This window comes from Bombyx mandarina, chromosome 15 (assembly GCF_030267445.1).
Source record: "Bombyx mandarina strain Sakado chromosome 15, ASM3026744v2".
Classification (NCBI taxonomy): domain Eukaryota; kingdom Metazoa; phylum Arthropoda; class Insecta; order Lepidoptera; family Bombycidae; genus Bombyx; species Bombyx mandarina.
The window spans coordinates 12,744,336-12,767,414 of record NC_143221.1 but is presented as its reverse complement, the minus strand read 5'-3'; the positions used below and the strand labels follow the sequence as shown (position 1 = coordinate 12,767,414).

The following is a 23,079-nucleotide window of genomic DNA, read 5'->3' as shown; positions in this document are numbered from 1 at the left end:
GTACCGACTATACCAATTCGGTCAGATTGTTGGTCAGGAGAGCACTGAATGAAGCAAACTGACGATCGGTTAATGCGTACCGTCAGGACGGAACGTACGCACAGACGGTCGGTGGAGCACTGTAACCGGCCTAAAGGTTCTATGTCAATTCGAAGTAGGTACCTATTACAATAAAACGGCAATTTTAAATAATCCCTGTTATTTAAAAAAAATTATCTGAACTCAAAACTCTTCGGTTAATAGATTTGTTGCAGAATTCGAAATGTTGAACCAAAAATCTCTTCTATTCTCAGGCATCAGAGGTACAAGCTTCTGTATAATATCTACTTTACAATCTGCAGTGATTCCTCTGGGACTATTTTTAGACTTCACCTCAGGAAACTTTTGGGTCTTCACAATTTTAGCTTGTAAAAAAACCAATGATTGAAACATCTCATTATGATCTGTTTTATACATTAGTAATAATGAGCCCTCTCAACTTTAACTAAACACCTTATAATATTTGCAGTAAGTAACGTGTTTACCTAACATGTTCCAGGCAAGTCTACGCATAATATGAAGTATTCCTTAATATAATTACAGTAGTGAATCTTGCTGTTGTTACGACTATGCATAAAAATAAATATTTTAATTTGCTGACTTATCATATACACAGTAAGTTCAACTTACTATAGATATGTTAAGGTTTAGTAACTAATGCTTTATTTTCAACAATTAATATAATAATAGTATGTGGTACTTACTGCTTATATGTTTCAGTGATACTTGATGAAAAATACTCATATCTTAAAAATAATAACAGCAAAATTACTTACTGTATCAATACATAAGAAATGGTTTAGACTTTATGAAAAAATCAACGTATGTGCCCATACTGCAATTATAATAAGTATGTTTTGGCGGAAAATGTTTCTTACTGTAATTATGCTTAAGCTTATTTAAGTTTCTATACCACATTTTAAAATTTTAAATATACAGAAATGTAGATCTCAATCTCTACATTCCAAATATATACTTAACTCAATATCGACAAAAATGTGACTTACTGTATTTATCGTAAGCACGGCAGAATAATACACATAATATATCGAACAAATATGAATTTTTAACAGAAATGAAGTAAGTAGATTTATTAATAAAACATACATAATATATTTTAAAAAGTTGTCGTGGCCTAAAGGATAAGATGTCCGGTGCATTTGAATCTAGCGATGCAACGGTGTTCGAATCCGCAGGCGGGTACCAATTTTTCTAATGAAATACGTAGGTACTTAACAAATGTTCACGATTGGCTTCCATGGTGAAGGAATAACATCATAATTATAATAAAAATCAAACCCGCAACATTACAATTTGCGTAATTACTAGTGGTAGGGCCTCTTGTGAGTCCGCACGGGTAGGTATGGGCTCCAGTAACCACTTAACAACCAGGTGGGCTGTGAGCTCGTCCACCCATCTAAGCAATAATAAAAATAATATATTTCATTTATGTACTACGTTTATTTCTTTAAAATAAAATTTCGAATAAACATGAAGTCCTCGAGCCCAGTAGGTGGGTTCTTTAATGAGTGATTGTGGAGCTACAGCAGCTTTACGAATAACTCAATTCTTAAAGCCTCAAAAACTTTAAAAATACGAAAATTCAATTTGGGGGTCGATGAGATCTAAAAATCGACTCTCATTAATTAATACTAGTTCTTATTTCAAAGTTAACTCCGCCGTTTCCGGTCCCAAGCCCGGATGAGAAAGGAGGAGGTTTGATATGGAGGAAAACAACTCAATCATAAAAGAAAACAACGCCGAAAATCGGGCGGCGGTCAATTAACCCGATCCCTCTGACACCTGTTGGAGTGGCTCACAGAGACCATGAGGACTTAAACTACTTCTACAATTCTACAGTGGAAGGATCTGGGTACCCACCACTAAGTATTTACCCAAGAAAACTCCCTCAATGAATAGTACGATTTACAGACCTAGTTTGTTGAGCGATCCGGCTAACCCCCGGCGCGCTCGGTAACTGGGCCGAACGGTGTTAAATTAGCTACCGAAGCCGCTTCTGGGGCGGGACAGTGGACATATTACTGATGCCACGAAAAGTAAAGTCTCAATCAGAGAGCTCAGACGCATAGCTACCTGGAAGTCCGTGGATTGGGGAAAGTTAGATATAGTGGAGAAAGAAGCGGAGTCGCACAATACCTAGTCAGGTCATAAGTATTGTCACACAGTAATAATTTTTCTTTTAGAATGCTGGCCACAAAAAAGTTTATTGAATTCGAATTTGAATTGTTCATGAAAATAAAAATGTATACTTTTAGAATTTTACTCATTTTTAAATATGGAGTGGACGCTTAAAGAAGACCGTGTTGCAGTTACTGCGTTGCATCGTTGCGGTTACGCGCCAATTAAAATTTTTAACATACTGAAAAATTTGACTATCACCAAAAGATTCGTTTATCGTACCATCAAACGATACAATGAAGACTCTAGTGTAGATGACAGGTCAAGAAGTGGTCGCCCTCGGTCTGTTAGGACTCCAGCAGTGATAAAAGCTGTGAAGGCGCGAATTCAAAGAAATCCCAAACGTAAGCAGAAACTGTTGGCCCTTCAGATGGGGTTAAGCAGAACCACGGTGAAAATGGTGTTAAATGAAGACTTAGGGCTTCGGGCATATCGAAGAAAAACAGGACATCGTTTGAATGCTCGTCTAATGGACCTGAGACTGAAGAGATGCCGCGCTTTGTTGAAGCGGTACGCGGGAAAAAAATATCGGGAAATTCTTTTTTCGGATGAAAATTTTTTTACCGTAGAAGAGAGCTACAACAAACAAAATGATAAGGTGTACGCACACAGTAGTGTAGAAGCGAGCAATCGTATTCCGCGTGTCCAACGAGGTCATTTTCCATCCTCGCTCATGGTATGGTTGGGAGTTTCTTATTGGGGCTTAACAGAGGTACATTTTTGTGAGAAAGGTGTAAAAACGAATGCAGTTGTGTATCAAAATACAGTCCTGACGAACCTTGTGGAACCTGTTTCTCATACCATGTTCAATAACAGGCACTGGGTATTCCAACAAGATTCGGCGCCAGCTCATAGAGCGAAGAGCACACAAGACTGGCTGGCGGCGCGTGAAATAGACTTCATCCGGCACGAAGACTGGCCCTCCTCCAGTCCAGATTTGAATCCGTTAGATTACAAGATATGGCAACACTTGGAGGAAAAGGCGTGCTTAGAGCCTCATCCCAATTTGGAGTCACTCAAGACATCCTTGATTAAGGCAGCCGCCGATATTGACATGGACCTCGTTCGTGCTGCGATAGACGACTGGCCGCGCAGATTGAAGGCCTGTATTCAAAATCACGGAGGTCATTTTGAATAAACTTTAGTGTCATAAGAATCTATGTTTTGTTAAGTTCATTTTGATATATGAATGGTTACATAATGAATAAACTTGTTTCAATTATTTTACATTAAACATGTGACAGAATTTGTGACCTGACTAGGTATAGCCTTACTTGGTGTGACGGAGACTCACAAAAGAGGACAAGGTCATTACAGGACCTCCAATGGGAACACCTTATATTTTTCCGGGCTCGCTAATTCCAGTACAAACGGAGTCGCCATCCTGCTATCTCGCCAGCTGAATACCCATGTCATGGCCTACAATACAGTCTCAGACAGGATCATATCACTGAAGCTTAACACGTATCCCTGTACCTTAAACATGGTCATTGTTTACTCCCCTACTTCAACATCAGAGGAAGCCACATTTGACGAATTTTACTCGAACTTGGAAGGAGCTCTCTCTGAAATACCGAATTGGAAGATTACAATCGTGATTGGGGACTGGAACGCGAAAATAGGCAGCACAATAGACGACGACCATCTAAGAAACACGGTCGGTAAATACGGGCTTGGTACCAGAAATGACAAAGGAACCAGACTTCTTGAGTTTTGTATAGACAAGAAACTCACGATAATGAACACGTGTTTCCAGCATCACCCGAGACGGCTTTACACATGGACATCTCCTGACGACCGCTGCCGTAACCAGATTGACTATATATTGATTAGTAGTCGCTGGAGATCATCAATAACCAACGTGGAAACCTTCCCGGGAGCTGATTGTGGATCCGACCATAGTTTGTTGGTTGCTAAGTTTCCCATGCACCTCAAAGCAATAAAGAAAAAATGCCTCAAACCGATGTGTATGTTAACGTTCGCAGAACAAAAGCAGTTCCAATGTGCACTTGACGAAGCGATTGTTCAGACATCTCCATTAGCAAACTCGGACTCGGACGAACAGTGGAGACACCTAAAGGACCAGATCAATGAGACATTCGAAAAGGTTAGCAACAAGCACCCTCTTAAACCCTGCCCTAAACAGACCTGGATGTCAGATAAGACATTGAAACTCATACAAGATAGGAAGGAGGCTATCAGATCCAGCAGACAGAGTAAAGTACTCCTAGTTTTCTAGAATGATTCAAAGACAATGTTGGCACGATAAAAACAACTTTGTTGAGCGCATCTGTCAAGAAGTAGAGGAGCACGCGTTCAGAGCGCAAAGCTCGGACCTCTTCAAGAAGATAAAACTGCTGACAAAACAGGTCAAACCTAGATCATGGCTGGTAGAAGATGAAAATGGTACGCCTTTGCCAGACTTAGAGGCAGTTACGAGGAGATGGCGCAACTACTGCGAGAATCTTTGTAGAAACTCACATGAATGCAACTCACCACAAGATACAACAAATTGGTGCGAGTTAACGCTGGAACCACCCATCCTTGATCAGATATCACGGCCGCTATAGACACGCTTAAATACAGGAAAGCCCCTGGTCCAGATCGTATTACATCGGAAATAATAAAAGTCATAGGTCCTAAAGACGTAAAATTCATACACAGAATTTGCGACAACATCTGGCGAACTGAAAGATGGCATTCAGACTGGACTAAGTCGATCATATTACCTCTTCACAAAAAGGGATCCACTTCTAAGTGCGATAATTATAGAACCCTTGCACTGATATCACATGCCAGCAAAGTGATGTTACATATCATCAACAACAGGATTCGATACTATCTGAACTGGCACATACCACAGGAACAGGCGGGTTTTGTAAAGGGCAACGGAACCCGTGAGCAAATTCAAAACATTCGCCATTTGATCGAAAAGGCCTACGAGTTCAACATACTTACCATCTTTTGCTTTATCGACTACAGTAAAGCCTTTGACTGTGTTGTGTGGTCGGATCTATGGAAGGTACTTAGTGAACTGGAAGTACCTCTACACCTCGATGTTCTCATCCGCTCTCTATACCTGGACAATCAAGGAATGGTAAAGGTCGAGAACTGCACATCAGAGCTTTTTGGTTTCGGTAACGGGGTAAAACAGGGATGCATCCTGTCCCCTATACTCTTTAACGCCTATGAAGAGTACATAATCAGGCGGGTATGTGAAGGTTGGGAGGGCGGAGTCACAATAGGTGGCACTAAAATAACCAACCTCCGCACGCAGATGACACCACACTTCTTGCTGCAAGTGAAATCGAGATGGTGAACCTCCTTGCTCGGATTGAGAACGTCAGTTTGCTGTTGGGTCTAAAAGTCAATCACAGCAAAACCAAAGTGATGATTGTGGATCGAACCAACAGCCTTGAATTAACGGGAACGCTGAACCTTGACTACGTGAGCGACTTCATCTACCTAGGGTCTAACATTAATAACACAGGATCATGCGAAAAAGAGATAAGGAGACGTATAGGGATGGCCCAAATGCAATGTCCCAGTTGCATAAGATATGGAGAGACCGTAACATCACGCGAAAAACTAAAACCAAATTGGTGAGTTCGCTAGTTTTCTCCATATTCAGTTATGGCGCGGAGACCTGGACAATGAAGAAGGCCGACAGAGACCGAATAGACGCCTTTGAAATGTGGTGCTGGAGAAAATGCTACAGATTCTATTGACCGCCTTTCGCACCAACGTGTCTATTCTGAAACAGCTTCATATCAAAACCAGACTTTCCACTATATGCATTCGTAGGGTGCTGGAATTCTTCGGACATATTGCTCGTAAAGAGGGTCACAATCTAGAACAGCTGATGGTGACAGGAAAGGTAGATGGCAAACGTCCCAGAGAACGCAGTCCTACAAGATGGTCGGACCAAATATGATCTTCTCTAAACATCAACTTCCACAATGCCCTTCATGAAGCTAAGGATCGCAGCAGATGGAGGGAAATCGTACGGGAGAAACTGATGCAGCGGGGGAGTCACGACCCTCAGTAATGAGGAAAACGACGCGCGGAGGAGGATTTGAAAGTATGAAGATAGTGTATATTTTGTATTATGTGCGTAAGTCACCAATTTATTGAATGACTGATATTTGTATTTACTTTAAAAAAAGAATGTACTTTAAAAATTCCAACAACAACAACCTTGGAATGCGCTCGAGCAGTATTCGACGGATCCCACCCCTTTCCCATGCCCACTCTGGGAATCATTCATTTATTAAGACTGCTTTATAGCGGTGAACGTCAAACAACAAAGTTCATGTTAAAAGTTAATTATTGATGTTTATTTAATAGTTCTACCAATATAACTGAGGACTTAGTTACTAATCCCAAATTACCTATTATTTTTGGGATTTTGGTTTATAAACCAATATAGATGTTAGATATCGCTTGTGATATAATTTACATACAATAAATGGAATTTGTCGTCATTAATTTCACGGATTTGAACACCAAACACAAAGGTGTTCGAACAAATGTGGCTTCGTATAATCTGAAATGCTTAACTTAAAGCTTAATTTAAAATCTAAATATTTTTTTTATTTAATGGATAGACGTGAACGTGAATGTGTGAGTGGTCGCCGTCGGGCATGGTCATCAGCAATGCCATGGACAAAACCAAACTGCTGCGTAATACTTTTCTCTATTTACTTAAGCGTAAAAATTTATGGATATTTCGATTCCGGGATCTATCTACATACAAAAATTGTTCAAACGAAGAAAAAAAGTCAAATAAATATTTATTTCAAATAACAGTACAGTTATGGTATATACCAAACATTTCAGCAGTACAAGATACTTTACGTAGAGGTTCTCATGGTTTCTGCACTTTTCTACTTTAAAGCTCTTATGTTATGATTCGAGGAAGGGTGATATACTTATTAATCAATCATCTAAATTAAGAATGGCTTTTATGCTTTTTGTTTATGTACTACTTTCAAAAAATAATACTGGATGTGAATTACCAGTTTAAAGATTTTTGTCGTTTACATTACGTTTACATTACATAACGGAAGAAATAAGTCCAGAATTTCATTGACAATATAGGCAAAAAATTTTGACAGTATATTTACAAATTGTGCCACAAAAGTTTTTAATAAGTTCACTGGCCAAGACACGCCTGACTCTCTTACTGATTTGCTTATAAGTTGCTTAATTTGATTTGTCCAGATTGAATTCTAGTTACTACTAACGGTATCGAGAATGGAATCACCTACTCCAACTCCTAGTCCAAGCCCTACACCAAGTCCAGCTCCAACTCCTGCCCCCACTTCAGTTCCTGCTCCAACTCCCGCTCCAACTCCAGCTCCAACTCCTGCACCGACGTCAACTCCCACTCCAACTCCTGCTCCAACTCCAGCTCCAACTCCTGCCCCCACTTCAGTTCCTGCTCCAACACCAGCTCCAACTCCTGCTCCAACTCCTGCCCCAATTCCTGCCCCAACTCCTGCCCCAACTCCTGCCCCAACTGCTGCCCCAACTCCTGCACCAACTCCTGCTCCAACTCCTGCTCCAACTCCTGCTCCAAATTCTTTACCATATTCTTTACCAACTTCTTTACCAACTTCTTTACCAACTTCTGCACCTGTTCCAATTCCTGCTCCAAGGCCTGCCCCAAGGCCCGCACCAACTCCGGCTCCAAGGCCTGCTCCAAGGCCTGCACCAAGGCCCGCTCCAACTCCAGCCCCAACTCCTAATCCTGCTCCAATATCCACTCCTGCACCAACTCCAACGCCAACTCCAGCTCCAACTCCAGCACCAACTCCTGTGCCACCACCCGATCCACCACCGGTTCCACCTCCTCCCTTGCTACCTCCACCTCCTGATCCAGCTCCACCTCCAGATCCACCGCCAACTCCTATTCCAGTTCCAGTTCCGCTCCCACCCCCAAGGCCTCCTCCAGCTCCACTTCCTAGTCCACTGCCAGCTCCACCTCCTAGTCCTCCACCAACTCCGACCCCCAGGCCCACTCCAGCTCCAACCCCCAAGCCCCCTCCAGGTCCACCCCCAACGCCACCGCCACCACCAGTTCCGAGACCTCCCCCAACTCCCCCTCCCAGCCCTGCTCCAACTCCAGCTCCTAATCCCAGTCCAAGACCTGCTCCAACTCCACCTCCTAGTCCCACTCCAATCCCAGGTCCTATTCCCCCAATACCACCACAATCGTATCCAGAACAGTATCCAATGTTTCCTCTGCAATTTTGAGTAGCCGTATAAATAAGCGCATTCACTAGTTTTATTATAATTTCTTCACTGAGTCCACCGTTAGCTGGGCCATCGTCAAGCGACTTTAGAATTTGTAACAGAGCACCCAGTTCCTCGATAGCTGAGCGGCACGACTCATATTCACATTGTACTGGTGCAGCAAGCGTTGTTGTGGTCGCAGTGGGCACGTAAGCATATGTGCGAACTCGTCCCATATATTGCGCTTGTGATACCTGTCGGAAAAGCATTCTAATGAATTGTCTCAATCTAATCTATATATATATATATATATATATATACTACGACTACCGAGCGATCACTAGTATACCTAGTCAGGTCATAAGTATTGTCACACAGTAAAAACTTTTCTTTTAGAATGCTGGCCACAAAAAAGTTTATTGAATTCGAATTTCGAATTGTTCATGAAAATAAAAAATGTATACTTTTAGAATTTTACTCATTTTTAAATATGGAGTGGACGTTTAAAGAAGACCGTGTTGCAGTTATTGCGTTGCATCGTTGCGGCTACGCGCCAATTCAAGTTTTTAACATACTGAAAATTTTGAATATAACCAAAAGATTCGTTTATCGTACCATCAAACGATACAATGAAGACTCTAGTGTAGATGACAGGTCAAGAAGTGGTCGCCCTCGGTCTGTTAGGACTCCAGCAGTGATAAAAGCTGTGAAGGCGCGAATTCAAAGAAATCCCAAACGTAAGCAGAAACTGTTGGCCCTTCAGATGGGTTTAAGCAGAACAACGGTGAAAAGGGTGTTAAATGAAGACTTAGGGCTTCGGGCATATCGAAGAAAAACAGGACATCGTTTGAATGCTCGTCTAATGGACCTGAGACTGAAGAGATGCCGCGCTTTGTTGAAGCGGTACGCGGGAAAAAAATATCGGGAAATTCTTTTTTCGGATGAAAATTTTTTTACCGTAGAAGAGAGCTACAACAAACAAAATGATAAGGTGTACGCACACATTAGTGAAGAAGCGAGCAACCGTATTCCGCGTGTCCAACGAGGTCATTTTCCATCCTCGTTCATGGTATGGTTGTGAGTTTCTTATTGGGGCTTAACAGAGGTACATTTTTGTGAGAAAGGTGTAAAAACGAATGCAGTTGTGTATCAAAATACAGTCCTGACGAACCTTGCGGAACCTGTTTCTCATATCATGTTCAATAACAGGCACTGGGTATTCCAACAAGATTCGGCGCCAGCTCATAGAGCGAAGAGCACACAAGACTGTCTGGCGGCGCGTGAAATCGACTTCATCCGGCACGAAGACTGGCCCTCCTCCAGTCCAGATTTGAATACGTTAGATTACAAGATATGGCAACACTTGGAGGAAAAGGTGTGCTCAAAGCCTCATCCCAATTTGGAGTCACTCAAGACATCCTTGATTAAGGCAGCCGCCGATATTGACATGGACCTCGTTCGTGCTGCGATAGACGACTGGCTGCGCAGATTGAAGGCCTGTATTCAAAATCACGGAGGTCATTTTGAATAAACTTTAGTGTCATAAGAATCTATGTTTTGTTAAGTTCATTTTGGTATATGAATGGTTACATAATGAATAAACTTGTTTCAATTATTTTACATTAAACTTGTGACAGAATTTATGACCTGACTAGGTATATATATATATATATATATATATATATACCTAGTCAGGTCATAAATTCTTATATATATATATATATACTAGTGATCGCTCGGTAGTCGAAATTCGACTATAATTTAATTGAAATTATAAGTTTGTACACTATTATGATTCTATTTTCAAATATGATTACTTCTATAATCACAAATTTCGCCAAGACTACACTATAGAAAAATATTAATAAAGACAAAAAATATTTTATCTATTCTCAATTTGACCCACTGAAGTACCTATATTAGACCACAGACGTCAAGAACAAAAGGTTGACAATAAATAAATAGTATGCATGCGTGTGTGCGTCAAATGCGTGTAATGTTTTCTTAGTTGATTTAATGTATTTTTAATCCATAATTTAAAAAAAAAAATTGGCATTTTGCACTTCTTCTCTATATTCTCTATAAGTGTGGAAAATTTCATACTCCTCCGTCCGCGCAATTTTCGTAAAAAGGGATATAGTCCCCGGCACGTAGCTTGGCAAGAGTCGCTAGATGCGCAGAAGTCGTTTTTTAAGTCTCTTTGGTTGTCAAGCGGGACGCGGGGAAAGACGTAGCACCGTTCCGAGCGCGCGATTGGTGAGTAAGTCGACCCTCCCCCCGCACCGCGTCTACGATCCGTTCGCTTCCGGTTACACATGCGCCTACTAAAGTTGTAGGAACCCTTTGTTTATATTGAGTTTTTGTTACGAGTTGTTATTATTGTTTTAAATTTAGTTTTTGTTACGAGTGTTATTGTTTTAAGTATGTTTGCAATGCTAGGACCAAATACCAATGACCATATAGTAGATTCAGTCACTGAGCGTTGTATTATTTACGCCAGTGACGACCGCGACTCTTCGTTATGTCGACGATGAGGAGCCAACTCAGCTCAGCTCAGATGCTACCATAAATTTAATCCAAGGGGTAGCACTATTAGAAAATGATAGTGACGACGGCGACACATAATTTTTAATATTAAGTATATTTTTTTAAATAAACTTCTTAACTTTGTTTGTATTTTATTTATAACATCTAATACACTTCACAAATTCCTCTATTTTCTTTAACTTTCTTCTAACACAGGCTTAAAAATAAATTATGGCAAATAAAAATTTTTTGAAAATTAAATTAAATTATATGCGGGCAATAAAAGTAACCATTTTTTTGTTGCAATGTACACTATGCGCGACATTACCCCCACTACACCAAAACCTTGCCAACTTACGTGCCGCTTACTATACAAAGTTTTTGCTTCACGGATTAATATATCTATATATATAAAAATGAATTGCTGTTCGTTAGTCTCGCTAAAACTCGAGAATGGCTGGACCGATTTGGCTAATTTTGTCTTGAATTATTTGCGGAAGTCCAGAGAAGGTTTAAAAGGTAGATAAATATGAAAATGCTCGGAATTAAATAAAAATAACAATTTTATTTTCCCTTTGATGTGAGTCGACTAGTATCAAAGCCGGCAATGTGACTTGTGGATAATTATTGGTAAATCAGAAAAACGAATTATTGACTTTGTATTCCATTGGCAGTCACAAAACTCTTCTGAACGACATCTTAGATAAATAACAGGTTAAGTATTAACCTTTATTTAATGCAGGTTTTGAACCGTATTCTTTGAAGGAGACGATTATATCCAAATCAATCTGTATTGAAATATCAATAAATTTTTTTTGTCGAAATGCACAGATTGCCACCTTTGATAATAGACGACTCATGTGTCCTCCGTCGGACGGATTCCTTTTGTTTGTTTTATGTTTATTTTATTACAAAGTTTAGGTCTTTTATTTATCGATTGAGGCATTACGAAGTCTACCGGGTCAGCTAGTATCAATAAAAAACTAGGCTTAAGCCTTGGCTTCACTCGCATTTAAAGTAAAACCATAATGTATTCGGCAAATATTAATTACCTATTAATATTACCTATTACAATTATTATTTTAAACAGATTTTTTTTAAATTAATTCAATTTTCATCTGCTCGGGTGTGCTCGGGTCCGTAATTGTGTTTTGATAGTGCGACACCTTAAATTTAATAAAGTTCAATCCCTTATAAAAAAAAATATAACTCGTACTGCTATTGTATGACTAAATAAAAAATAAACTAAAGTCCCTAACTCTAATTCTGAAAACATAAAAGTTTTTGAACTAGTCTACTTAATATTTAAAGAATTTTTTCAATTCAATAAATTTCGTTCAGTAGGTATATCAAATTTTCATTGCAAAAAAATGTATGTAAAAAAAACAACTATTTGATTAAATTATCAACTCCAACATGCTTTTTTGTTATTGCTCTTGTAGGCAGACGAGCATACAGCCCACCTAATGGTCAATGGTTACCGTCGCCCATGGACTTCAGCAATGCCAGGAGCAGAGCCAAGCCGCTGCTTAAAAAGTATAAGGTTTTGCGAGAAGTATCATACTCACCCCGAATATCCAAGATATCACAAGTAAATACGTATGCGCAGGCACAGCCATATTATTCAAACTGAGCATAGCACTTTTTCATCATTTATATAGATTTCGGTTATTGCGCAGTATCATTGTTCAATTCCTACGTCACGTACACATATATATGTTTGTTTCGTAAATAGATTAATTGGTGGCTCAAGGCATCCTACTGATAGTTATGTTGCATTAACAGAAATAGTCACGTAAAAACGTTGATAAGGTCGCAAACGCTCAAGACCTAGTTTGTAACCTTCACAAAAATGTGTTATTCATTGGATGTAATAAAATTTAAAGGTACTAATGTAGGCACGAAAAATTTTAGACCGATAAACAAAGATATACATTAATTTTGTCGAATACGTCAAACTTCACAAAATACACCCTATAACAACAAGTGCAGTTTATAGCCACTGCTGCTTAAAGTTTAATATCTACCCCTCTCCAAAGAGATACCTGAAAGATTATTGTGTGAAAACGACTACTCGGCAATTCTCTCAATCTACAATTCGATTATGACACAGTTGAATCGAATTGAAGGAAGAAATCAATATCAATAGATACTAAACAAACTTAACACAACACTGAAGTGCTTCCGCGCTAGAGTACCTACATTTAGGTATTGTTTTTTTTACTTGTGTAAATTTTTTAAAAACAAATAAACCAAAGACTTTCGAGTGACTTCAGCTTTTAAATTAGCACAGCATTGAGATACTAATTATGGTATAATGGTTTAAGATTCTGAGAGTTAATTTTATCTTTTACTAGCGACCCGCCCTCGCTTCGCTTCGGAAACATTAAAACACACATGAAAACAAAAATAAAAATTAATAAAAAATAAAAATAAAAGTAGCCTATGTTCATCAGGGACAATGTCCGCTTCTAATGGAAAAATAATTTTTCAAATCGGTCCAGTAGTTTCGGAGCCTATTCGAAACAAACAAACAAACAAATCTTTCCTCTTTATAATATTTATCTTTTAAAAAGACTTTGACGTCAACATTTATTTACACAACGAATAATTTCACTATAAACATAGGTTTTTTTTTTTTGGTCAGGAGGAAATAGCCGGACTTCCGCCCTTTTCTGGGGATACTGGGCGGGGTATGTCAGAGTCGAACTGACTAAAACCTACTGTCGCTCAACAACCAACGTCCAAACCTCGCATGCGACAGAACTCATGACAAGGCAAAAGGGGGAAAGTGAAGCGTTTAGTGCGGAGCACGTCTCTCCCATCACCCTTCCCCTCGGGATGCCGGACCGGCGGTCGTCGGCGCCACGACCACCAGCCCTCTCGGTCGACAGGCTAGCTGAAGTCCGCCTAGATGGCGCCGGTTAGAGTGTGCTACCCTACGGAATACCCCGCTGGGCCAGAAACAGCGTGGGTCGAGGATAGCCGGCCTTCCATCACCCGGATGCTCTTGCGTAAAACGCGTGCAGAGCAGCTTGCATGTCGTCTTCTCAGGCCCCCCTCGCCGGTCCCCAGACCGACATGTGAGGGGGACCCGAAACACTTAGAGGGCTTGGGCGAGATCCGCCTCCCTGGCTCCCGCTCGGCGGCGGCGGGATTGTGCGTCTCTCACGCGCCCCGCCGCCTCCTTCTGCGAGATGGTACACTCGCAGAAGTCGAGTATCGTCTTCCACGACTCGTCGTCGCCGAGCATCGATGCCACAACACTCGGCAACAACAAGTCGTTTCCTATTTTTACAATTACGAGTTACGAGTTCCGTTGCGGTAGCAATGGCGCATAAACGACTAACAATATTATTGACGTGTACGGTGTGACTACTACAAACAAACGCAAGACTCGTTTATCGGTTTGAAATCATCCGACATAAAATTTTGATCTAAAAAATGAACCCCGCGGTCGCTCGGAAACTAAAGTCAACAAAAACTAATTAAAGGCGATTACGGAAGCTGACGATACTCAACCTTTTTTTTAAATTTTTTTTGTTTAGATGGGTTGACGAGCTCACAGCCTACCTGGTGTTAAGTGGTTACTGGAGCCCATAGACATCTACAACATAAATGCACCACCCACCTTGAAATAGAAGTTCTAAGGTCTCAGTGTAGTTACAATGGCTGCCTCACCCTTCAAACCGTGCGTAATGCGTTTCGCATTACTGCTTCACTGCAGGAATAGGCGTGGTGGTGGTACCTACCCGCGCGGACTCACAAGAGGTCCTACCACCAGTAAGAGTCGAGTGCCACGCATTCACTCTCTCTCTCTCTCTCTCTCTCGTTAAACGTATGCGTTTATAACGCAACCTTGTTGGCTTGTTGGAAGTCGCATATTAAAAGTTTCACTTCAAAAAAAATCTCGACCAACTTGATTTATTATATTTTCGGATAATTAAAAACTAGGCAATCCTTCGCAATACAATCTAAGTCTAGTACTTATATTATTGAAGAGTCTCTTGTTTTTCTTGTAAATCCTCCTAATACAGTATGGACACAGGCCCTAAGCTTAGACGACAGATGAATCCAAGATACAGAGCAAATTGGTTTTCAATTCTAACTTTTGGGTAAAACTTACCAATTATTGGATAATAGTTACTATAAATATTCAAACCATAATATTAAAGTGTTCGTTCTATGCAGATGGACGTTGGAAACTTTTAAATTCGGCTACAGTCGCGACATAAAAGACAGTGATCTATATGCCCCTCTACCTGAACATCGATCACATGATCTAGGTGAGAAATAAACATTCGGTTATGTTGAATGATTTATATGAATGGTTACATCATATGGAAGTAAACCATCATCAATAGAGACGAAGCCAGACTAAGAAAACCATATTGAATAAATTTTAGGATGATGACCCCTCTAATTATTTAATTGCATTTTTATATTTCGTAAAACTCTAGGAAACTCTGTTGAAAAGGCTTGGGAAAGAGAAGTGGAGATAGCCCGAACTCGTGAAAAAAATGCTAAACCTAGTCTTTGGCTCGTTATCTTCAAGGTGTTCGGATCTGAATTTATGTTGTACGGTCTAATACTTGCCGCAATGGAATTCTTGATAAGGTTATTATTTTGAGACTTGATTCAGTAATTATGAAGTTTTTCATGTTGTGTTGTGTAACCTTTATAAATAAGTCATTTCATAATAAATATTTTCTTACTAAAGATTACAACAACCTCTGTTTCTGGGATTGTTACTACGTTACTACAGTCCGATTCAAGACGCGAACATTGGTAATCTCACGTTAGTATTTAATTCAAAAAACCAAAAATATTTTACAAATGAATTTAATTTTAACCTAACCGTTAACATTTGCTTCGTGTCACAGGATGAGTTCAACGTATTTATCCCGTCTTTTTAACTATTACGAGATAGATAGCAGTGTAACTTGGGGAGAGGCGGTTTTCTTTGCTTTTGGTATTGTTTTCTGTAGTACATTGAACGTGATGGTACAACACCCTATTATGATGAGTATAATGCATTTGGGCATGAAAATAAGAGTAGGCATGTGCAGCCTTATATACAGAAAAGCATTAAAAGTTAGCTTGCAAGTTATATCTGAAAACAGCGCTGGTTTGGTCGTAAATTTAATGGCAAATGATGTCAATCGATTTGATTCGGGACCGATTTTCGCACATTATCTTTGGATTGGACCTTTGGAGACGTTGGTAAGCGTGAAATTTGATAAATGATCGAATTTACAATCAAAAGTGCATTGCTATTTAAAAAAATTGTTTGTTTTTAGTTAATGACTGTCTATCTATATCGCGAAATGGGATTGCCCGCAATATATGGCTCGCTAGTACTCATCGTTGCCATTCCATTTCAGAGTTCGTATAGTTTTAAATTGATTATTATATAGATTTTAATTAAAACCATTAAGTAATACATATTTAGTAATAAACGGCAATTGTGTTTAGTATTCCTTGGATGTCAAACGGCGTATTATCGAAAAGCAACCGCAGTGACGAGCGACGAACGTGTAAATTTAATGAAAGAAATTATAATAGGTATAGAAGTGATCAAGATGTACACTTGGGAAAAACCATTCCAACGTATAATAGATATTGTTAGACGGTATGAATATTGATATATTTTGGGTATATCTAATACCTGAATTTATGTTGTTAATTATTGCCTTAAATGGGTCGACTAGATCAAGGTGCATTTGGTGTTAAGTGATTAGTGGTGGTAAGATGAAATGGATATCTCATTGGTAATGTTCTTATAGACATATCCGTTTAGCCGAAAAATTTCCCTATAAAATTAAAAAGAAGTTAGAGGTAAGCATGTGAACACCATGCTTTTGTTTTGGATCACGGAATGTTGTAACTATTTTTTTTTTCGGGCCGGGGCCCGAGCTTCCTACGAGGTCCACGCGCCTAGGGGGCGCGCGGGGTATGTGGGACTCAACGATCTGCAGGTGTTGAGAGCAGACCGCGGGCCCAAGGAATTTTAGGGCCCACCCACTAAACGACCTCCCTGCACTGTTAAACCCGACGTCCGATCTCCGTCCGGGGTCAAAACCCGGTCAGAGTAGGGGGTTCCCGCGGTCAACAATACAACCAGACACGCGGCGCCACCCCGAGGACGTCCAACCGACGGGTCGTCGAGGCGATAGTCTACGACCAACGACGTCGGTTTCCGCGGGATGTTGTAACTATAACCCAACTAAAATACTTAATTTCTTGTATATTTCAATGTAATCTAGCCATTTTTAACAAAATACATTCGACTGACTCGATGGTGCAGTAGTTAGCGGATCTAACGTGGATCGTGGGTTTGATTCCCTCATCGGGCAAACATTCGTGTGAGAAACATGTTTGTTAGCTCTTTATTATCTATATATAATTTATGAGTACCTATATTTTAAACGTCTATTACATGTATGTATGTCAGTCTCTGGTACCCCTAACACAGATAATCCTAATTTGGAGCCGGATGACCGTGCGTGATTTATTCTTAGTTATTTACTATTTACGATCGATACGATATTTACGATTATTTATATTATGATCTTTTAGGCACGAAATTCACTACATCAAGATGACATCGTACATTCGTGGAGTGATAATGTCTTTTATAATGTTCATTTCTCGTTTTGCTATATTCTTCACTGTTTTGCTCTACGTGACGTTTGTCGGTCAAATAACCGTTGAAAATGTTTTTTTCCTAACAAGCTATTACAACATCACTAAGCAAACGATGTGTTTGTATTTTCCTCAAGCAATAGGCCAGGTAAGCTATAAATCGTCAAACTGTTACTATTGATAATTATTAGGACATCTGAATTGTACAATCTTATAACATCTGGAAAATTCTTTTTTTTTTGTTCCTACCTAAGCTGATAGCCTTGATAGGCTATTTCAGCGTAACCTTAACTAGTAGGTGAGCTCACGGGGCTGAAGCCGGAGTGATGCTAACACTGACCCTAGCAAGAGCAGTGCTTCGCAGAATCTACCACCGGATCGGAAACACGACCCACTGAGAAGATCCGGTGAGAAACTCAGTGGGCTGTGTCTATAGGTTAATTCGCTCGTCGAGCCCGTCGTCGCAAGCGACGGGTTCGACGAGGACGGTGACCGGAAAAGGGTACCTACCTATCTAAAAATTCTTAATACCTGCGTATCTGTAAAGACACTTCGTACAGATTCACTAATTCTATGTTTAGATTGGATTAAAATGTATCAAAGAAGGCCTCGTTTTGATAAGGCTCGATTTTTTTGATTGTTTTGTTTTCTTGCACAAAATTCGTTTAATAATTGAATATAATTGAATAATTACTAAAATATATTTTAAGATCGCTGAAATGAACGTGGCCGTTCAAAGAATCAGAGATTATCTTATAAGCGAGGAATGTCAAATTCAACCTAGAATTACATCTGAGGATAAATCACAAAAAGAAAGTACCAGAAAACGAGTCAGGGTTGACGGTATGTTTGATATGCATTATAATAATTTTGTATTATTAGTCTAAACGGTTGACAGTCCGAATAGGGAATCGTATTATGAAGTTCCCTAATTCCGCTGACACGACAAAGCTTGAGTCGCCGCTCATCAATAAAAAGGAGATCGAAATTTCGTTGGCAAAACTGCTATCCTACTCTTCAAACCGCCACGCTTATTACCTTCCCAGCGGTTATAAGCAGTTATAACAAAGCCATCCGGTCACCCTCCTCCACGAGTGAATTAACCCATATACACAGCCCACTGAGTTTCTCGCCGGATCTTCTCAGTGGGCCGCGTTTCCGATCCGGTGGTAGTTTCTGCGAAGCGCTGCTCCTGCTAGAGCCAGTGTTAGCAACACTTCCAGTTTGAGCCCCGTGAGCTCACCTACATGTTAGGGTGAAGCTGAAATAGCCTCATATAATAGCCTCATCAGCATAGGTAGAAAAAAAAAAGCAAAGCTGTAGCTCGAAAAAAGAATTAGGTATGCGAAAGGAAAACTGAGATTGGCTCCAACATAATATATTTAGTTAGCATTGAAAGAAAATGTTAGGATCGCTTCCTTGATATTTACACTTACAAGTCTGTAATGTTACAAGCGGCTAACCTTTCTCCAATTGTTGGCGAATTCGACAATGGTGGGTTCTTGTTGTAGTCGAGATATATTCTTGAAAAGATTATTAAGACAAAAACTGACGATTAGCCGACGATATATCTGTCTTGTTTTGTGTTTTCTGTTTTGTTTCTTTTGATTGATGATGAGATGAAAAGCTATTTGTAATGACTACAAATTACCTTATAATAATTATAAAAGCGAACAAATTCAAATTTTATTGATAAACCAAAGAACTGGATAGATCATAGACCTTTTGATTTCTTGTCTAAGACCTAAACGCGATATGGAAAAATTAGGCTAAAATTAGGTTAAAGAAATAAAATTCCGGAATGAAGTAATATTAATAGTAATTATATGAAATATAGTTGTAATACTGATTGTGTCTATACTCGTACATAAATGAGCAAATACAAAACGGTTTTATTCGCTGTTTGTCAACCGATTTTATTATTTTCGTTTAGTGCCTAATAAATTGAATCCAAGATGATCGAATTTCAACTCCTAAACGAAAATTCGTGGTATATCCTCGAGGAGGCCGGAATCGTATTCCCGTATTTCCTAATACTGAATAAGCATAATAGAAGTATAATAAAATAAAAAAATATTATCAAAATACATATTATCGTTTGTCTTTAGTTAAGGAAAAAAAACCACAGCTTCGTAGCTCTGTTAGTCAATCCGATGCCGGTACTTCGCAAACCAAAACAAGAGACAAAAATAAAGGTAGGTAATTCTTATTTATTACACAATAATAATAATAATAATTGCCCACCTCGCCGGACTGTGTCCTGCCGTCTTCCCAGGCGTGGCAGTGTTTAATACACTATAATAATAATAATAACACCATATTATGTACAGAGTAAACTAATAAAACTAATAAAAGTCGGTGATATAAATTGGCGGCCTTATTGTTAAAAGCGATCTCTTCCCGGCAACCTTGCAGGGAGAGGAATAAGTGAACTGGACGGTGCTATATCTTAATAAACTTACATAAAAATATATAATTATATACACATGTGAAAAATAAATACCATATAAGATAAACTTACATACGATTAAATACAAATAAATACTAAAAATATACAAGATAAAATACAAAAGAAATAGAAACTTATACAGTTATATTATTTGCATGTAAAATGCAACCACCCTCTAATGTGATTATGTAATATTTCTAAGTAGTATATACATAGTAGCATGAATAAGATCAACGTTAATTAGAATATTCATTTTTTATTTTAATGTAGATACCATTTTCCAAATAATTAATTCAACAATTTTTTCAAAGAAACATTTAAACAAATTGCTGTTCAGTTTGATGAAGCTGGTACGAAATGGATAAATTCGGATAAAAAAGGAGACGTGGAAAATTTAAATTTGACTGTTAGTTGAAGGACTGATAGATACGCATTATTGTAACGTGCTTAATTACTGTTTCCATTATTAACTATAATAATATCTAATATTCTTATAGATTTATTCTGAAACAATGGCCATTGTAGTTGGATCTGTAGGCTCTGGTAAATCAACTTTATTACATTTGATTCTTAAAGAACTGCCATGCACTACAGGCAGTGTCGAAGTGAACGGAATTGTTAGCTACGCCAGTCAAAACCCATGGCTATTCGTAGGTAAAATTAAACAAAAATCCTTATTATCGCAAATTATTGTAATAGCTTAAGTATTATTTTAAACATCTTTATTTATGTAGGTTCCGTGAGACAAAATATTCTGTTTGGACAGCCTTATAAAAAGGCTAGATATGTGGAAGTGTGCAAGGTATGCGCTCTCGAAAGGGATATTTCTTTGTTTCCGCACGGAGATAAAACGGTCGTTGGAGAACGTGGACTATCATTAAGTGGAGGACAACGTGCCCGTATCAATTTAGCAAGAGCTGTATACAAAGAAGTAGGTATTGATTTATTGTTAATGTATAAACATTACTTATATTCGTCATCATGATTATCTTCGAACTTATTATTATTAGTTACTAGAATGCATGAAAAATGTAGAGTATTCTAATATTTTGCACTTAGGCAGATATTTATTTGTTGGACGATCCACTGTCGGCTGTTGATACACATGTTGCAAAGCACATTTTCGAAGAATGCATAAAAAGGTATATAATATTCTTGATCTGTTATCATTTGCATATTACAATATGCTAACCAAAAAATTGTCACCAGATTCCTGTCAAACAAAACCGTCCTCTTAGTTACGCATCAACTACAGTTCATTAAATCAATGGATCAAGTCATCATTATGGACAAAGGAAAAATAATCGCGGAAGGTGGCTTTGAGGGCTTAAGCGTAATTGCTCTCAAATATCTATACATCTATACATATAAATAAAATTAGAGTGTCTGTTTGTAATATTGAAATAACCGCTTTTACTACATCCGTATGAATATATATACGGTACATACACCAAAATAACATTTTTTTAAATTTTTGTCTGTCTGTCTGTCTGTCTCTCTGTCTGTCTGTCTGTTTGTTCCGGCTAATCTCTGGAACGGCTGGACCGATTTTGATGAGACTTTCAAAAATAGGTAGCTGATGATATAAGGAGTAACTTAGGCTACTTTTTTTAGACTAGCTTCGCCCCGCGGCGTCACCTGCAGCTATCGTTGTACCGCGCGCAACATGGCGGGACTCGCCTATCAATAATAAAATTTAATGTTTCCGAAGCGAAGCGAGGGCGGTTCGCTAGTCTACAATACGAATACGATGTGGACATAAAATTGGGTCTGAAATGTTAATTTTGTTCTATATTGTTTTAGGACAGAGAACTAAAGATACTGGAATTTATACAAGAGAACGCTAAAGAAACGCATGAAGACGAAAGCGCCCCAGCTTTACAAGGAAGCTCGATTCAACCAAGCACAATCAGTTTACACGGCAGACATTACTCTGTACTGATCGATACAAGCCTTATTGTAAGGTTATCCCTATAATCCTACTCACATTTCAATTGAATATGCAATTTCAAAAAGGGCACATCTCTGAAAATGTAAAATGTTCAGGAAATGAAAAAAACTGATTATTTTCTAAAGCAGTGTAAAATTTAAAATATTAACTTTTGAGATACATTTTAGTGTTAATTAGCAATTGAAAATTACTGGAATTATTATAAAATGGGTGTAGGTAAGCTCAAAATTATATGTATATTATGAAAAAACGTATTTGACAAAATATGCGACATGCGCCCTTTTCGAAATTGCATATTCAATTATTAATAAAAGAACAAATTAAAATGCAAATTTTAGGATCAAAAACCTGAGAGCGAATCACAAACAATAGGCCGAGTCAAGGGTTCGGTGTACCGTGACTATTTCCTCTCTGGCGCATCATGTCCGTACGTTGCGATCGTCTGTGTTATGTTCTTTCTGGCACAGTTCTGTGCTAGCGCATGCGACTATTGGATCAGTCGATGGTATTCGAATTACAATTGCAATTGATTAATTTTAAATTACGATTTATCATATGCGTCATTAACAGGAGCGCCGTTGAGGACAGACTTACGGGTGACGCAACCATGGATATTGCTATATGGGACGAACAGCGACTAGTCCGAAACGATTTCGTGATCATATTTGCAGTGATTACGACAGCAACTATTGTTGTCGCTTTAATAAGAGCCTTCCTGTTCTTCTCTTTGTGCATGAAATCTTCTATCCGGTAAAAATTTGAACAAATCTTATCTTATTTTATATTTTATACCTTTAAACGAGCAATTCTTGTATATAATATATAATCTGAATCTGGGAAACGGCTCCAAAGATTTTCATAAAATTTAGTATACAGGGGATTTCAGGGGCGATAAATCGATCTAGCTACGATTTATTTTCAGAAAATGTTGTTTTATTCGTTTTTTCAATAATGAACTCTTCCCGACATATATTGGCGAATAATAATACTATTTTTCTTAATTGAGGCAACTAACCAAGATGGCGTTATCAAA

The 23,079-nt window shown here is 38.7% G+C and overlaps 3 protein-coding genes across 4 annotated transcripts in view; 2 read left to right on the top strand and 1 right to left on the bottom strand.

Annotated features, from left to right (window-relative positions):
* Nucleotides 1-262: 262 nt before the first annotated feature.
* Nucleotides 263-6,618, top strand: LOC149501516 (transposon TX1 uncharacterized 149 kDa protein). The gene is given in 7 exon segments (XM_089732841.1): nucleotides 263-407; nucleotides 3,501-4,428; nucleotides 4,430-4,782; nucleotides 4,785-5,507; nucleotides 5,510-5,770; nucleotides 5,773-5,940; nucleotides 5,943-6,618. Coding segments are annotated over 7 exon segments (2,922 nt in total). The 3' UTR covers nucleotides 6,287-6,618.
* A 396-nt stretch (nucleotides 6,619-7,014) lies between these two features.
* Nucleotides 7,015-12,897, bottom strand: LOC114250354 (uncharacterized). Of its 2 annotated transcripts, XM_089732970.1 has the most exons (3): nucleotides 12,570-12,895; nucleotides 7,691-8,729; nucleotides 7,015-7,606 (listed from the first exon to the last, which is right to left on the bottom strand). In XM_089732970.1, the coding sequence occupies exons 1-3, from the start codon at nucleotides 12,636-12,638 to the stop codon at nucleotides 7,470-7,472; spliced, it is 1,245 nt and encodes a 414-aa protein (XP_089589096.1). In that variant the 5' UTR covers nucleotides 12,639-12,895; the 3' UTR covers nucleotides 7,015-7,469. The 2 variants fall into 2 exon arrangements, with proteins under 2 accessions (XP_089589096.1, XP_028039983.2); XM_028184182.2 differs by having other exon boundaries at nucleotides 7,015-8,729; nucleotides 12,570-12,897.
* Nucleotides 12,898-14,837: 1,940 nt separating this feature from the next.
* The window catches only part of LOC114250355 (ATP-binding cassette sub-family C member 4), a 20,642-nt gene continuing 12,400 nt past the window's right edge, over nucleotides 14,838-23,079 (top strand). Inside the window, exons 1-18 of the mRNA XM_089732840.1 lie at nucleotides 14,838-15,116; nucleotides 15,193-15,287; nucleotides 15,462-15,618; nucleotides 15,722-15,799; nucleotides 15,885-16,224; nucleotides 16,302-16,386; nucleotides 16,477-16,633; nucleotides 17,581-17,794; nucleotides 18,357-18,518; nucleotides 19,755-19,845; nucleotides 20,407-20,501; nucleotides 20,593-20,749; nucleotides 20,830-21,026; nucleotides 21,155-21,237; nucleotides 21,305-21,428; nucleotides 21,899-22,054; nucleotides 22,385-22,551; nucleotides 22,617-22,796. Coding sequence (XP_089588966.1) covers nucleotides 15,040-15,116; nucleotides 15,193-15,287; nucleotides 15,462-15,618; nucleotides 15,722-15,799; nucleotides 15,885-16,224; nucleotides 16,302-16,386; nucleotides 16,477-16,633; nucleotides 17,581-17,794; nucleotides 18,357-18,518; nucleotides 19,755-19,845; nucleotides 20,407-20,501; nucleotides 20,593-20,749; nucleotides 20,830-21,026; nucleotides 21,155-21,237; nucleotides 21,305-21,428; nucleotides 21,899-22,054; nucleotides 22,385-22,551; nucleotides 22,617-22,796 — 2,615 coding nt within the window. The 5' untranslated portion in view covers nucleotides 14,838-15,039. The remainder of the gene's footprint in view (nucleotides 15,117-15,192; nucleotides 15,288-15,461; nucleotides 15,619-15,721; nucleotides 15,800-15,884; nucleotides 16,225-16,301; nucleotides 16,387-16,476; nucleotides 16,634-17,580; nucleotides 17,795-18,356; nucleotides 18,519-19,754; nucleotides 19,846-20,406; nucleotides 20,502-20,592; nucleotides 20,750-20,829; nucleotides 21,027-21,154; nucleotides 21,238-21,304; nucleotides 21,429-21,898; nucleotides 22,055-22,384; nucleotides 22,552-22,616; nucleotides 22,797-23,079) is intronic.

What these genes read in the sequence shown, in the direction of transcription:
- LOC114250354 (XM_028184182.2), bottom strand. Translation starts at nt 12,638, where the DNA reads ATGCTCAGTTTGAATAATATGGCTGTGCCTGCGCATACGTATTTACTT. An exon ending in TGATATCTTGGATATTCGGG is followed by an intron (nt 8,730 to 12,569) that starts GTGAGTATGATA and finishes CTTTTCCGACAG; the next exon opens with GTATCACAAGCGCAATATAT.